We start from the raw sequence: 17,422 nt of genomic DNA, 5'->3' as shown, positions 1-17,422 counted from the left end.
CCCTGTCCCCTCCTTCATCTCCCTCTACCCTCCTCCACCACCACAATCACCACACTGTTGTCCATGTCCATAAGTTCTTTTCTCTCTCTTTTTTTTCTCTGTCCCTCCACTCCTCCCAGCATCCCCCGAGCAGCTGTCAGCCTGTTCTCAACAAGCTTTGGAGTTTTAATTTAAAAACCTGGTAGAATTGTGATTGTTCTTTATTTCTATGAATTTATACATCAACTTGGAGGGGATTGACATTTCAACAATATTGAGTCCTTAGATCCATGAATATGTAATATCTCTCATGTCAATTATATCTCCTTTAATTTTATCCATCAACATTTTGTAGTTTTTAGTATAAAATAGAAAATATTTTTTAAAACTTTAAAAGATTTTATTTATTTATTTTTAGAGAGATGGGAAGGGAAAGAAAAAGAGAGGGAGAGAAACATCAGTGTGTGGTTGCCTCTCACGTGCCCCCTACTGGGGAACTGGATCTGACATGTGCCCTGACTGGGAATCTAACCAATGATCTTTTGGTTTGCAGACCTGCACTCAATCCACTGAGCTACAGCAGCCAGGGCTAAAATGTAAAATATTTTGTTAAAAGTCTCTGTAGTTATTTTCATTTGGGGGGGGCTTTTGTATTAATAATAGAATTGAGTGTAGAACTTTATTTCTTTTTTGTTTTTTTGCTAGTTATGAAAATATAATTTTAAATATATCCATTATATCATATGAACTTGTTATATTTGTGTATTATCTAGTAGCTGTTTTTTAAGTTCCTTAGAATTTCTTTTGTTTATTTTGCCATCTGTGAAAAGTAGCAGCTCTACCACTTCCTTCTAAATCTTTTATTTCTCTTTTATTTTTATTACTATTTCTATTTCTACTGGGTAGGACTAACAATGCAATGCAATGTTTAGTTAAAGTTATTGCATTATTCCTGATATTAAAAGGGAAACATTAATTATTTCACCATTAAGTGTACTCTTAGCTGAAGGTTTTTTATAGGTTTTTTTAATCAGATTGAGAATGTTCTTTTCATTTTAAAGACAGATTCAGTAACAATGCCAGGCTGAGCCATATTGGCACCTGAGACAAAAGGAAAATTTAGTACTACTTTTTTTAAAAGAATTTATTTATTTATTTATCTTTAGAGGGGAAGGAGAGAGAGAGAAACATCAATGTATGGTTGCTTCTCATGCTTCCCCCACTGGGAACTGGCCTGCAACCCAGGCATGTGCCCTGACTGGGAATCAAACCGTGATCCTCTGGTTCATAGGCCTGTGCTCAATCCACTGAGCTACGCCAGCCAGGGCTAGTACTACTTATTTTTATATTAATTTTTATTTTTAAAATTTTGCAATAAAATGATATTTATCTTGATCATTGATTTTTTTTGACATCCTTAAATTTTGTGCCTAAGATGAGTGCCTTACTTAAATTAAACTAGCCCTGGTCTTCTTCAGTAGCTCTGGGAATGCTTTTTATCTTGAGGTTCACTTTATCTGATATTAGTATAGCCATTCCACCTTCTTAATGCTTACCATTTGCATGGTACATCTTTTCCCATCCTTTTACTATCAAATATCTGAGTCTTTATATTTATATATCACCTCTTGTAAATGGTATTACTTTTTAAATTCATTCTAAATTCTTTGAATTTTAATTAGTGTTTCATTCATTAAAATTTAATTATTGATTATGGTCGAATTTATGTCTATTATTTTACAATTTATTTTTATTCTGTCTGTTTTGTTGAAATTATTGCTGATCTCCTTATCCACTGCTTATCCTCCTACTGGACTCATTTCCTACTTTCTTTCCAATTTAATATTATTATATAATCCCATTTTATTTTATCTGTTGACTTTGTAGCAATGTTTTCTTGCATTTTTTTGTAGTGGTTGCTCTTAGGCTTACAATAAACATGCTTAACTCAATGCAGTTTACTTACAGTTAATATCGTACTGTCATATAAAATACAGAAAACTTGTTGGTAAATGGATAAATGATAATGGACAGAGACTTCACTTTGGATGATGAAAGCACACCACAGTGTACAGATGATGTTTTATAGAATTGCACACTTGAAACCTATATAATTATTTTTTATTGTTGACACTACTACAGATGTTCCACATTTCCCCCTACTTTTCTCCTCTCCACCAAACCCCATCCCCCCAAGTCTTCCCCACATTGTTGTCTGTGTCCATGGGCCATGCATATGTGCATATACATTCTTTAGCTAATTTCTTCCAGTCTCCCCACCCTCCTACCCTCTGAGATCTGTCCGTCTGTTCCATGTATCCATACCTCTGGTTTTACTTTGTTCCTGAGTTTATTTTGTTCATTAGATTCCACGTATGAATGAGATCAGATGGCATTTGTGTTTCTCTGACTGGCTCATTTCACTTAGCATAATATTCTCCAGGTCCATCTATGCTGTTGCAAAGGGTAAAATTTTCTCCTTTTTTAAGGTTGAGTAGTATTCCATTGTGTAGATGTCCCATAGCTGTTTTATCCACTCATCTGCTGATGGGCACTGGGCTGTTTCCCCTATAATTTTATTTACCAATGTCACCTCAATGAATTCAATAAAAATAAAAAAAAGAAAATGTAGAAAACTTGCTACTATGAAAGTATATTTACAAATACCTATCCTTCATATTATAATTGTTTTATGTATTATATTCATATAAACTAAAATATTATAAGAAAATGTTATATATTTTGTGTAGAGTGGTCATTCATATTGCAAAAAATTACAAGTCTTTTCTATTTACCTCTGTATTAATTAATTATTTTGCTAATTTATTGTTAATATGCTTTAGTCTTTTATTGGTAAAGTATTGTTAACATATAATGTATATTACTTTCAGATGTACAACACAGTGAATCTACGTGAATGTCTACATTTCCTGTAGTATACATTACATTCCCGTGACTTATCTATTTTATAACTAGATGTTTCTACCTCTTATCACTTCACCCTTTTCACCTACTCCCCAGGTGCCTCCACTCTGGCAACCATCAGTTAGTTGTCTGTATCTATGAGTCTATTTGTCTTTGGTTTAGTTTAGGTGGTTTTAAGAATGTTCTACATATAAGTGAAATTATGCAATAAAAGTCCTTCTGTGTGTGGCTTATTTCGCTTTGTGTATAATACCCTCTGTGTTTATCTATGTTGTGCATAGGGTAAGATTTCATTATTTTTAATGAAAGAATTAATTATATTCCATTATACATGTGTATCTATACATATATAATGGAATATATATATATATGCAGAAACACAGAAACACATAATCTTTATCCATTCACCTGTCGATAAACACCCAAGTTGCTTCTATATATTGGCTATTGTAAACATTGCTGCACTGAACATAAGGTGGCATAAATCTTTTGAATTAGTGTCTTCTTTTTCTTCACATTAATGTTCAGAATTGTAATTGCTGGGTTGTATGATTGTTTTATTTTTAACTTTTTTGAGAAACTTGCATAGTGTTTTTTATAGTTACTGTAACAGTTTACAGTTACACCAACAACACATGATGGTTCTTATTTCCCTATATCCTCTCGAAAATTTGATGTTTATTGACGCTTTAATAGAAGCCATTTTGACAGGTATGAGGTGATATCTCACTGGTTTTGATTTGCATTTCCCTAATAATTAGTGATATTGAATATCTTTTAATGTGCCTGTTGGCCATCTGTATTTCTTGGAAAAATGTTGATTCAGACCCTCTGTCCATTTGTTATATAGGGTATTTTTGTTATTGAGTTTTATGAATTATTTATATATTTTGGAAATTAATCTCTTATCAAAAGTATCATTTGCAGCCCTGGCCAGTTGGTTGGAGCATCGTCCCATACCCCAAAAGGTTACAGGTTTGATTCCTGGTCAGGGCACATACCTAGGTTGTGAGTTCTATCCTCCTTCATCAAGATGTGTATGAAAGGCAACCAATCTGTTTCTTTCACATGGATGTTTCTCTCTCCCTCCCTCCCTTACTCTCTCGCTAAAAAGCAATGAAAACTGTCTTTGGGTAAAGATTTTTAAAAACTGTCATTTGCAAATAAATATCTTTCACCATTTGGTTGGTCACATTTTCATTTTCTTGATGATTTCTTTTTCTGTGTGGAAGCCATTTAGTTTGATGGAGTTCTGTTTATTTTTGTTTTCATTTCCCTTACTATTATGATCAAATACACAAAAACTGTATTAAGAATAATGTCCCAGAGTTTATTGCCTATGTTTTCTTTAATGTGTTTTATAGTCTCTGGTCTTAATTTGAAGTCATTTTTTAAAAGATTTTATTTATTTATTTATCTTTAGAGGGCAAGGGAAGGAGAGAGGGAGAGAAACATCAATGTATGGTTGCCTCTCCTGCATCCCCTGCTGGGAACTGGCCTGCAACCCAGGCATGTGCCCTGACTGGGAATCGAACTGCTATCCCTTAGTTTGCAGGCTCATACTCAATCCACTGAGCTACACCAGCCAGGGTTTAATTTGAAGGCTCTAATCTATCTTTTATTATTTTTTTATGATGTAAGATGGTGGACTTATTTCATTCTTTTCCATGTGACTGTCCAGTTTATTGCAGAGACTTTACTCTCTCAGTTGTATGCTCTTGACTCCTTTGTCATATATTAGTTGTCTGTATATGTGCAAATTTATTTTTGGGCTATGAATTTTGTTCCATTGGTGTGTCTGTCCATTTTTCTACCAATACTATACTGTTTTGCTTTCTATATCTTTGTAGTATAGTTTGAAATCAGGGAATGTAATACCTTTGGCTTTGTTGATGTGTTTCTCAGTTTTGCTTTGTCTTTCTGAGGTCTTTGGTGTTTCCACACAAATTTGGGGGTCTCGTTCTATTTCTGTAGAAATTTTCATTGGGATTTAGCTGGGGATTGCAGGAGCTCCAGTGGTGCAATTGATTAGTGCATGGTACCTATACAACAGTGCATAGATAGTGATTGCATTGAATCTGTACAGTGGCTTATGTAATATAAATATTTAATGATAATTCTTTCAATCCATAAGCATGACTTATCTTTTCATTTCCTTCATGTCTTCTTCAATTCTCATTCAACAATGTCTTATAATTTCAGTATACAGTTCTTTCACCTCTGGTTAAATTTATTTCTTGGTGTTTTATTCTTATTGTTACAATTGTAAATGGGATTATTTTCTGCATTTTTCTTCTGATAGTTGTTGTTAGTGTATAAAAATGTAACAAATTTTTGCATATTCAATTTGTATCCTACAACTTTATGTACTTACTTATTATTTCTAATAGTGTTTTGGTGGATTCTGTAGGGTTTTCTATATATAAAATCTTGTCCTCCACAAATATTGATAGTTTTACTTCTTTTTTTCTTTTTGGATGATTTCTATAACTTTTTCTTAGCTCTAACTTTTCTTTCTATAACTTTTACTGTGGCTACGACTTCCAATACTATGTTGAATAAATGTGACTAGAGTAAGCATCATTTCTTTCAATCTTATAGGAAAAGCATTCAGTTTTGCACCAGTTATGACTTAGTTGTCATATACTGCATTTATTATTCTAAAGTACTTTCTTTCTATACACATTTTATTGAGAAATTTTACTATAAATAGATGTCGACTCTTGCCAAATGCTTTTGTTCTACCTATTGAGATGATCATAACATTTTCATTCTCCACTTTGTTAATGTTGTATATCCTGTTAATTGATTTGTGGATGTTGAACCATTCTTGCATCCCTGGAATAAAACCCATTGAGTATGACCCTGTCTGGTGTGGCTCAGTGGGTTGGGCATCATCCTGCAAACCAGAAAGTCGCTAGTTCAATTCCTGGTCAGATCATATGCTTGGGTTATGGGCCAGGTCCCCCACCCCCCAGTTTGGGGGTGTGTAAGAGGCAACTGATTGATGTTTCTCGTGCACATTGATGTTTCTTTCCCTCTCTTTCTCCCTCCCTTCCCCTCTCCCTAAAAATATAAATAAATAAATAATTTAAAAACCCCATTGAACATGGTGTATAAATTTTTAATTATTGTTGAATTCAGTTTACTAATCTCTTGTGGAGAATTTTTACATAGATGTTCATCAGAGATGTCGGCCTCTAATTTGTGTGTGTGTGTGTGTGTGTGTGTGTGTGTGTGTGTGTGTGTTGTGTATGCTCCTTGTCTGGATTTGCTATCAGGGTAATGTTCTTTGTGATATTTTTTAAAAGTATTTCTTCCTCTTTATTTTTTAAAGCTATTGAAAAGAATAGGTATTAAATATTCTTTGAATGCTTAATAGAATTCATTTGTGAAGCTGTGTGGTCTTGGAGGGTTTTTGGGAGGGTTGTTTTTGATTATTGTTTCAGTTTCCTTAATAGGGTTCATCAAATCAGATTTTTTGTTTCTTCGTATTCAGTTTGCGAAGGTTGCATGATTCTAAAAATTTGTTCTTTCTAGGTTGCGCAATTTTACAATACATGGCCTTTTATAGTATTCTCTTATGATCCTTTGTATTTCTGTGATACTCATTGTGACTTTTACTCTTGTTTATGATGTTATTTATTTGAATCTTTTTATTCTTGTTAAGTTGAGCTAAAGATTGTCAACTTTTGCCCTGGCAGGTGTGCCTCAGTGGCTTGAGTGCTAGACTATAAACCAAAGGGTCGCCAATTCAATTCCCAGTAAGGGCACATGCCTGGGTTGTGGGCCAGGTCTCCAGTAGGGGGCGCTCAAGTTGCAACCACACATTGATATTTCTCTCCCTCTTTTTCCCTCCCTTCTTCCCCCTTTTAAAAAATAAATAAATGAAATCTTTTTTTAAAAGATTGTCAATTTTCTTTATCTTTTTGAAGAACCAGTTGGTATTTTCATTAATCTTTTTGTTGTCTTTTTAGTCATTGTTTTATTTATTTCTGCTCTGATTTTTAGTATTTCCTGTTTTCTTCTGACAGTGGGCTTTGTTTTTTCAGTTCTGTAAAGTGTAAGTTCAGACTGTTTATGTAAGATTTATATTATTTCTTGAGTTCAGCCCATACTATTATAAACTTCCCTTATGGTAACTCTTTTGCTGCATTCCAAAGATTCTGGTATGCCCTATTTTTATTTACATTTGTTCCCATGTATTTTTGACTCCTTGTATTTCTTTCTTGTCCCAAATGTTTTTCAGTAGCGTTTATTTAATCTCTACATATCTGTAATTTTTCCACATTTTCTCTTATAGTTGATTTCTACTTTCATACTGTGGTTGTTTGGAGTTCTTTCTTTTTAAAAAAATTCACTTCTCTCCCCCCTTTGTTATGAATAATTTCCAGATTTTTACTTTGAGCTCACTAATTGTCTCTTCCATATGGTCTGCTGTATTTGCAATACTTTCTAATGTAGTCTTCATCTCATTTTCTTGATTTTTTTATTTTCATTTCATTTTCCAGAATGTTTAGTACTATTTTAGAGTTTCAGTCTCTTTGGTAAAATGTTCCTTATGTTAATTAGTTTTATTCCAGAGCTCATTGAATTGCTTTTCTGGGTTTTCTTGTATCTTGCTGAGTTTCTCAATGACAGGTATTTTGAAAGCTCTGTCATTTATATCACACTTTTCTTGATTTTAATTCTGGTTTCTGGAGTATTAGCATTTTTGTGATACTGTGTTACCATGATTATTTGTGGTGCTTAATGAACTGATACTGTGCCAGCACGTGTGAGATAGCAATAACCTTTTTCATTTTGGCACAACTTTGTTTAATTTTAACAATTCAACAGGTTGGTAGAGGTTTTTCTTTTATTTTCCAGTAGGTGGCAGTATAGTGTAAGGTTTTTTTTTGTTGTTTCTTTTAGGTGAGCTGACTAGTCATGTTTGAAATCCAGCATTTTCCATCTTCTATTGTTTCTACCAGAGGTGTTCCAGGTGCCATCTTTATTGCTCCTTGTGCCTCCAGGTCTTTAGTGCCTTGCTCCTGCCAGTGTCACTGCAGTCAAGGGTTTCACTGCAGTTATGGATGTCAACTAACAGGGTCACAGGGATGGTGTGTACCCTCACTGTGTGCAGAGTTGTTTGGCTCTTGGGCAATGCTGCTGTGTCTTGGGGATGAGGCAGGTATGGGGCCAGGTTTGCAAGACCTACTACTGCTACTGTCCTATACCCTATGGCCGCTGGCACCATTGTGGCTGAGAGTCCAGTATCACATGTGCCATCTGTGCTGCTGCTAAGAAGCTCTCCAGAGTTGTCTCACTACCACATCTAGGAGAGAAGCTATATTCAGAGGCACCAATGCTGCTTCTGCCTTTCTTTTTCTTTTCCAGAGCCCTTGTGGAGAAGCTACAGTTGTAGGCCCCATATCCACATCTTCTACTCTGCTTTCTAGCTTCCATGACCAGGGGATTTGGTAGTGGCTATTATATCTGCTATTCCCTCAGTTTTACTTCCCGTAGACCTTCCAGTTCACACACCTTCAGATGTCCAAGTGAAGATTTTCAGTGGCTCTAGTGTCCCGCAGAGGAATCTTTGTTAAATAATAGGTGTCTCACTAGTGGTAGATTAAAGGACAGAGAGAAAGAGAACATCTCAGTCCACCATGATGCTGAAATCACTCCTGATAGTGGTGCATTTTCATTTTTTCTCTTTATTTTTTCATCACTATTTATCCTCACTATATCCTCTTCCTAATGGTGCATTTTCATTCTTTTGCATATGGCAGTTTAGTTTTCCCAACACAATTTACTGAAGAGACTGTACTTTCTCCATTGTATATTCTTGGCTTCTTTGTCATAAATTAACTGACATATATTCTGGGATCTCCACTCTGTTCCACTGATCTATGTGACTTTTTATTTTAATACCAGTTTTTATTACTATAGCTTTGTAATATAGTTTGAAGTCAACAGTGTAATGCCTCCAGCTTTGTTCCTCTTTTTCAAGATTGTTTTGTCTACACAGATTATTTTGTAATTTTATACAAATTTTAGGATTGTTTTTAAGTATATTTGCTACTACAGTTTTCCCAATTTTTCCCCTTTACCTCCCTCTGCTTTGCACCCCTCAACCCTCCAGCTTTCCCCACCTTAGTTTATGTCCATGGGTTGTACATATATGTTCTCTGACTTCTCTGCTTCCTATACCATTCTTTACCTCTCCCCATCTATTTTATGCCTCCCAATTATGCTTCTTCCCTGTATCTTTCTCCCCCATTCTTCCCCTCCCCCTCCCCACTGAAAACGCTCCATGTGATCTCCGTTTCTCTGATTCTGTTCCTGTTCTAGATGTTTTCTTAGTTTTTGTTTTGTTTTTTGTTTGTTTGTTTTTAGGTTCAGTTGTCCATAGTTGTGAGTTTGTTGTCATTTTACTGATCATAGTTTTTGATCTCCTATTTCTTATATAAGTCCCTTTAGCATTTCATATAATAAGGGCTTGGTGATGATGAACTCCTTGAATTTGACCTTATCTGAGAAGCACTTTATCTGCCCTTCCATTCTAAATGAAAGTTTTGCTGGATAGAGCAATCTTGGATGTAGGTCCTTGCCTTTCATGACTTGGAATACTTCTTTCCAGCCCCTTCTGGCCTGGAAGGTCTCTTTTGAGAAATCAGCTGACAGTCTGATGGGAACTCCTTTGTAGGAGACTGTCCCCTTATCTCTTGCTGCTTTAAGATTCAGTCCTTATCTTTAATCTTGGGTAATTTAATTATGATGTGCCTTAGGGTATTCCTCTTTGGGTCCAACTTCTTTAGGACTCTCTGAGCTTCCTGGACTTCCTGGAAGCCTATTTCCTTCGCCAGATTGGGAAAGTTTTCCTTCATTATTTGTTTAAATGAGTTTTTAACTTGTTGCTCTTGTTCTTCTCCTTCTGCCACCCCAATGATTTGGATGTTGGAAGTTTTCCCAGAGGTTCCTAAGCTTGTCCTCATTTTTTAAAATTCTTGTTTCTTCATTCAATTCCAGTTAAATGTTTATTTCTTCCTTTTGTTCCAAATCGTTGATTTGAGTCCCAGTTTCCTTCCCTTCATTGTTGGTTCCCTGTATATTTTGCTTTTTTCACTTTGTGTAGCCTTTATTTCTTCCTTCATTTTGTGACCAAGCTCAACCAGTTCTGTGAGCATCTTGATTACCAGTGTTTTAAACTCTGCATCAGATAGGTTGGCTATCCCCTGGTCACTTAGCTCTTTTTCTGGAGTATCGATCTATTGTTTCATTTGGGCCATATTTCTTTGTCTTGGCATACCGGTTATGTTTCAGCAGGGTAGGGCCTTAGGTACTCACCTGGGAAGGGCACCCCTTTTGCTGCATTGGAGCGCTATATTTGGGGAGAGGGGTCAGAGGGAGCAATATGGCTTGCTTGCTCCTCTCTAGCCCCATTTTGCAATGAACTCTGTCATGTAAAACTGGGGATTTTTGTCACCATGGCAACTCCGGGGGCGGGGGGGGGGGTGCGGTAATTTATGGCCAGCTCCAGTCTTTAGTTTCCTGTTCAGCCAGCCTCACCTGGCTCATGTGGTTCTCCTTGCTGCTCAGTGTCCTCTCCACCTCCCTGGTTGCCCATCTCCGTCTCTCCTGCTTATCTGGTGAATGTTTCTTTACCTCTTGTTTGTCAGAGTTCCATACAGTTTGATTTTCTGGCAGTTCTGGTTGTTTATTGTTTCTAGGTTGGTTGTTAATCCTTCTTTTGCTTGTGCAAGGAAACAAAGGGTTTGTACCTACACCTCCATCTCGGCCGGAACTCCAAAATTTAGGATCGTTTGATATATATTTTGAAAAATGCAATTGGAAACTTTAAAGTAATTCCATTGAATATGCACACTGCTTGCTTAATATTGGAATTTAAAAAAATATTAAATTTCACAACCTGTAAATATAGAATGTCTTTTCATATTTGTTTCTTCTTTAGTTTCTTTCATGAATGTCACAGTTTTCAGTGTATAGGCCACCCACCTCCATTCCTAGGTGTTTTATTCTTCTTGAGGGAATCATACATGGAATGTTTTATTAATTTCTTTCTTAGTTATTACCACATAAGAGTACAATGATGTTTGCATATTGATTGGATAACCTACAAATGAAGTGAACTCATTGAGCCAACTACGTCAGTTGGCCTCTAGATGAGTGCCAGACCAGCAACTTGTCTCCCAGGCCAAAGCTCCAGGATAGCACATAGGCAGTTTTAACAGACAGGCTTGGGTTATGTTTCAATCTGCCATCTTTACAGTGCCCTGGGGTAATAGACAGGCAAGCACTGCCTCTGCACTTGTTGCAGTCTGGTTGGATCCAGGAAAGAAAGCCCTTGATGGCCACCACAGCTCAGTGATCAAAGGGCCTCGTGTGGGTGACAGCTACTAAAATTAGGATAGCCGATGTAAAAACTGGGGCACTAGATATATGTATAAATTTTTCTCTGGAAGCTGCTGCTGTTCTGGGGCATGGCTAAAGGACACCACGACAAAAGTATCTGGTCTTGAGCTTTCTGGAAAGCTTAACAGTCAAGCATCAATTGTGTGCCAGGGTGGGAGGAGAGGATGAGTGGGGCGGGGGAGGGTAGAGGGGAAAAATGGAGATAACTGCTTGAATAACAATAAAAAAATGATGCGTTGATAAGAAGCCTGTCCTTCAGGCTGCAGCTATAAAGAGAAGCTGATAGGTCTCTTTCTCATAAAGACTGGGCTCCTTGTACTCTCTGTGTATCTGGGGCAGGTAGCCTGTTAAGAACTCTTTCTTCACTGGTTACATTCTATGTGAGCCATGAGTGTAAACCCTGCTAGCCACCAGACCCAGGCAAGGCATAGTTGTCCCCTGAAGGCAGTCACAAAAATCACGATACCAAGTGAGGCTATAAACTCCTTTCTGTGAGATACTGCTGAGCAGGTGTGAAGCAGAGTGAGAGCGCAAACATGACTTTCATTGGATGGAGCTAGGCAGCTTTCATCCCTCGAAGGCATCTCAGCAGGCCCCTATTGGTATGTTAAATGATAAATGTACCTCCCCTGGGCAGATTTTTGTTCTTATTTTTTTTTATTTTAATGGTTGTTCAAGTACAGTTTTCTATCTTTTACTCCCATCCCAGCCCACCCCCCTAGGCCTCCCCACCTCCCTCCCATTTCCACTCCCCCTTGTTTCCATCCTTGTGTCCTTTATACTTGTTCCTGCAAAGCCTTCTCCTCTTCCCCTGAAACTCCCTGCCCTTTCCCCTCTGGTCACGGTCAGCCTGTTCTCAATTTCAGTGTCTTTGGTTACATTTTGCTTGTTTGTTTGTTTCGTTGATTAGGTTCCTGTTAAAGGTAAGATCATACGGTATTTAAGCTTTATTCACAGAATGTCCTGGTGCTTTGTAATCAGTTGCCTCTGTGCTAGGCCCGTAGGTAGGTGAATGTGAGCCTTGGAGCCACTGAAGAACTATTTATCAGTTTGCTATAGTGTCTGGGGTCTTAGGGACACAGGCCTCATCGGCTTTCAAAGGTAGGTGTTTTGGGATCTTGCCTCCAAGGTGCAGGTCTAAATAGTTGGGAAGCCCAATGTGGGGTTTTAAACTGTTAGCTTCTCAGGGAGCATCTCTGGGTTTTGAGTTCCCTTCTAATTGTGAGTCACTTTGCTAGGGGTGAGGTTTTGTCTCATCCTCTTCTGCCCACTTTTCTGCCCGATGTGTGTGTGTGTGTGTGTGTGTGTGTGTGTGTGTTTTCATTCTCCTGATGAGTAAGAGTTACTCAGCTAGGCTTTGAATAATTAATTCATGTTTTGTCCAGAGGAAATTGGTTTATATGAAGCTTATGCTGGGAGGTGATTTCAGGGGTTTTCCACATTGACAACTTGAACTGGAACTTCTGAAATGTTCTATTATGTCTGTTAGTTCCATTCAGTCTAATGTATGGTTCAAGCCTAACCTTTTTTATTGACTTTCTGTGTGATTTAGCGGGTATTTGTTGAGATAGGGGGGTATTTATGTCCTAAACATTATGATATAGTTGTCTGTTTCTCCCCTCAGGACTATTGGTGTTTGCTTAATGTATTAGGTGTTCTGATTTGGGGTTTGTAGATGTTTATCATTGTTCAATCTTCTTGATGGGATAACCCTGTTGTTATTATTATATAATAATGTTCTTTTGCTTTTGTTGAGGCAAGATAGTAAGAAGCTAGGAAAGTTCGCTGGCAAGTACAATGGGGAAACTGAGAGCTGAGCAAACTGGCTGAGCAATTAATTTATAGCCAGGTATAGAAGGTCGCCTCTCTAGAGATGACATCTAGGCTTCAGTTGTATTTCAGCTGCAGGTCCAGAAAAGCAGCAGAATCGGGGTGGTGTGTAAAACAGCTATAATGACTAAGGACCCCCTGCCCTGGCGCTGACCAATCAGTGGAGACCATGACCCTAAAAGGGCGCACCTGGAGACCTGATGAATATTCTACTGAAACCCTCCCCTGAGTCCTCCCCTAGGGTTCCCGCCTGAGGGAGAGAGATAAAAGCCTGAAGACAAAGGACCCAGTGCACACACTCTCCCTCCTGGGAGCAGCACGTGCCAGTTCCTTTCTCGTCTTCTGACCTCTCTCCCTCCCCAACAGGCACGCGTCTCCAAAACTCTAAGGGACCCGGAGGCTTGCATCCAGGAGAGCAATAGGCAGCAGCAGCTAGTCCCAGGTTAATCCCCTGAACCTGTCCCCAAGGCCCGGCTTTCTGACTTCCCTGTGGGCTAAAGCAACCCACCTGGGACTCTCCAGTTGTTTTTTTTTTCCTCTGTGCTAAGCCGGTCCTTGTGTCACTGTCCCCAGCTTTAGTAAATGTACCCTCATAGTCACCTGGACTCGTGTTGTGAAGTCTTTCCTACAGGAAGTCAAGAACCCACACACCCCGACCTAGGCAGACCCGCTCAGGGCTAGGTCCCTGTGCGGTAACATAGTTATTATTTTTGGCTTAAACTCTATTTTGTCTGCTATAAGTATAGCCACACTCAATTTTTTTAACTTTCCAGTTGCATTAAATATGCTTTTCCATTTATTCACTTGAGTGCGTGTTTTTTTTAAAGCTGCAGTTAAGTCACTTGTAGGTAGCCTATAGTTATGTCTAATTTTTGTGAACTGTCCAGCCACTGTGTGTTGTTTTTTCTTAAGACTGACTTATTTTTTTTAATTTTTCAAATGAAGTTTACATTCAACATTATTTTGTATTAGTGTCAGGTATACAGCATAGTGGTTAGACAATCATATATTGGACTTTACAAAGTGATCCCCTGAGATTTTCAGTAACGATTGTAAATTCAATTCGTTTACATTTAGAGTAATGATTTTATATGTAAGGCCTTATTAATGCCATCTTATTCATTGCTTTCTGGTTATTTTGTAGTTCCATTGGGTTTTTTTCTTTCCTTCTCTTTCTACCTACCTTTGTGAATTGATGATTTTCCATGGCAATATGCTCCGATTCGTTTCTCTTTATTTTTTGTGTGTCTACTATGTACTTTGATTTTGTGGTTACCATGGTAACTATGTACTGTATTTCTCAGACTATAAGATGCCCTCCCCCGCCCCACAAATTTGGGAGGAATAATGGTTGTTAATGCTGTTGAGTTTTGTTTACATTTACATTGGTGAAATACTATGTTCTTTATATTATTAAATATTTTACTACATTTTTTGCTTCAAAATATTTTTTCCTATTTTCCTCTAAAACCTAGGTGCATGTTATGGTCTGAGAAATCTGGTAGTTAACCATGAGGCTTCCTTGAAATGTCTGATGGATATATAACAGTCCGTATTTAACTGCTAGCCACTTAATTTTGACGGCACACAAAACTACCCTTTTATTTCCTTCTTTTAAAGTGTTAGGTATACTTTAGCTCTTCTTATGTGGTGTACTTGTTAACAAATTATAGTAGCTTTGTTATGTTTAATCTTGTTCTTTAACATCTATGCTTTACTTAACTGATTAACAGAATAAGAGCTTTATAAAACTTTCTGTATCTTTACCTTGACTAGTTTGTTGTATATTTTCATATGTTTTGGTGAACTAATTAGTGTCTTTTTATTTCATCTCAAAGAGCTCCTTTTAACTTTTTTTTTTACAAGATAGGTGTACTGTTGGTGAACTTTCTCAGCTTTTATTTGTCTGGGAAAGTCTTATTTCTTCATTTCTGAAGGTTAACATTTCCAGGTAGAGTATTCTTGGCTGGCAAAGTTTTATTTATTTTATTTTATTGTTGTTCAATTATAGTTGTCCCCATCCCCCACCAATACTCTCCTTTCTACCTTCTTTTCACACTTTAAATATGGATCCTTTCCCTCTCTTCTGGCCTGCAGGGTTTAGGAGATGCTCTCTTGCTTATATCTGGGGCTTCACTGATGTTATAAAAATATACCTGTTCCATGCTTCTTTCCCCCTCTTATGACAAAATTGCTAAGCTTGTACGTTTTCTCTTCATCTTAAGGATCTACCAGTCTGGCCTCTGGAAAACTTTTTTTCCTGAAGGAGATGCTCCCACTAGAATATGGTTTCTCCTTTGACCATAGCCCCTAGCCTGTTTTCAGCATGCATTTCCTGTCTCCAGGAGCTTGCTACCCTGTGGGCGGAGGTGTGAGTTTAATGCTAGGGCATTGGGGGTGTCTACAGGTCAGGAGGGTGGGGCCTCCAGTGAGGATTCCCAGTGGCCCCCACAGTGAAGGATTCCTGCCAGACCCATGTCTGCTCATACTTGGAAAGTTTAATCCATTTATACTTAAGGAAATAACAGCTATGAAATCCCTTCTGCCATTTTAGTATTTGTTTTCTCTATGCCTTACACATACATTTATTTATTTGTTTGTTTGTTTGTTTGTTTATTTATTTGGGTGGGTCTCAATTTCTCCTTTATAGACTTCTTTTGTAATTGATTCTTTCTAGTGTCCCAGGTGTTGTGCCTTGTCACAGGCTCTTATGGTCAATGCTTGTGCCTATAAATGCTTTGGGGTAAAGCTGCCTGAGAAGCTGACCCTTCCCTGGATGTGCTCCAGTTTGTATAAAACCAAGAGAAGTTTTTGTACTGCTCTTTGAGGGAGTTGCCCCGCATATGGAGACCTATAACCGTAATATTTTTAGAACAAGGTTCATATTGTTCCCTCTGGCACTAGCAACATGCCCTAACAGTGCTTACTACCATATTCCTGGATGTTGCCAATACGATGGGGTGTAAAGGATGAGAAGCAGGCAATTTTAAATGTCAGAGAGCCCTAATGACCACAAACCAAATGATTCTTACTTACTCAAGTCTTACCCCCATTGTTGTAAGATTTTCCTAGGTTTAAAGGTATTCGAAGGTTACGTCTGACCAATTTTTCCCTCTTACTAGTTTATTTGCGGGGAAGAATATAACCCCAGAGTTGACTACTTTACCGTTTTGGGTGCTGTCCCTTTTTATTATTGATTTTTAGTAGTTCTTTATAATAGAGGGATTAATTTACTAAGCTTGTTTTAATTATTTTTCTAGTTTATATCTGTTTTAATTTTTTCATGGGGTTTTTTTTTATATTTATGCTCGTGATGTGTTTCGTACTTTATGAACCAATGTACAATATAAAATGGGGAAATCTAGAGGCATCATTCATCTTCGGAAGATCAAAAAAACACAGTAACATGCTTTTACTTTTCTTTCGTGCAGCCCAACGTGTCAGAAATCAAAACAGGCTACCTCTCCATCATCATGGATCCTGAAGAGATGCCCCTTGATGAACAGTGTGATAGGCTTCCCTATGATGCCACTAAATGGGAGTTCCCTAGGGAACGGTTGCAGTTAGGTAAGAAGAAATCTCCGTTATATCATCACCCTTTCACTTCTCTTTCCCTGTCGTGTCACAGAATCACTGAGAAAAAGGCTGAAGAAAAGGCAATGGCTTGAAATCTGGGAAGCACTTGAACCTAAATAAAGTGATGTATTTCAAATATGATACGGATGAGAACAGAAGCCATAAGTTAGGCGAGCAGATGGCATTGCACACCCAGCATGAGACTGGGAGGTTTTAGAACAGGGGTGTCGAACTCATTTTCCCCTGGGGGCCACACCAGCTTCGAAGCTGCCTTCAAAGGGCCGAATGTAACGTTAGGACTGTATAAACGTAACTACTGCTTAACAGTTAAGTGAGAGCTGGGCACTGCCGCTGGGTAGAACCAGGGTGCCAGGCAGATAAAACAAGGTGGAGGGCTGTGGGCCTTGTGTTTGCCACTTGTTTTAAAAGTACTAATCAAGTCACCTTATGCAGCACGTGCTGCTTAACTTTCCTGAGCTTTTTTTCATTCTTAAGAGAGAATATTAGCAATTGTAGCTGTGCTGTGTATATTCTGTCACTGCTGTGAGGTAACATTTGGGAATGTGTTTTACAAATGTTAAACACTTCATAAACGCAAGGTATTGGTTAACAATGAAGTCTCTTTGAAAGAAGTTGACTGGGCACGCCGAGTACTTTACATAAGGAAAATATAATGAATGACCACAGAAAGAGA

At 37.8% G+C, this 17,422-nt stretch overlaps 1 protein-coding gene across 1 annotated transcript in view; it reads left to right on the top strand.

Annotated features, from left to right (window-relative positions):
• LOC118986919 (vascular endothelial growth factor receptor kdr-like) overlaps positions 1–17,422 on the top strand; it is a 163,915-nt gene that overhangs the window by 118,907 nt on the left and 27,586 nt on the right. Inside the window, exon 17 of the mRNA XM_037045971.1 lies at positions 16,584–16,719. Within this exon, the coding sequence (XP_036901866.1) occupies positions 16,584–16,719 (136 nt within the window). The remainder of the gene's footprint in view (positions 1–16,583; positions 16,720–17,422) is intronic.

This window comes from Sturnira hondurensis, unplaced genomic scaffold (genome assembly GCF_014824575.4).
Source record: "Sturnira hondurensis isolate 20B ecotype Veracruz unplaced genomic scaffold, ASM1482457v3 Scaffold0004711, whole genome shotgun sequence".
Classification (NCBI taxonomy): domain Eukaryota; kingdom Metazoa; phylum Chordata; class Mammalia; order Chiroptera; family Phyllostomidae; genus Sturnira; species Sturnira hondurensis.
Note: the sequence above shows the minus strand (reverse complement) of the source record. Positions and strands in the feature narration are given on the sequence as shown.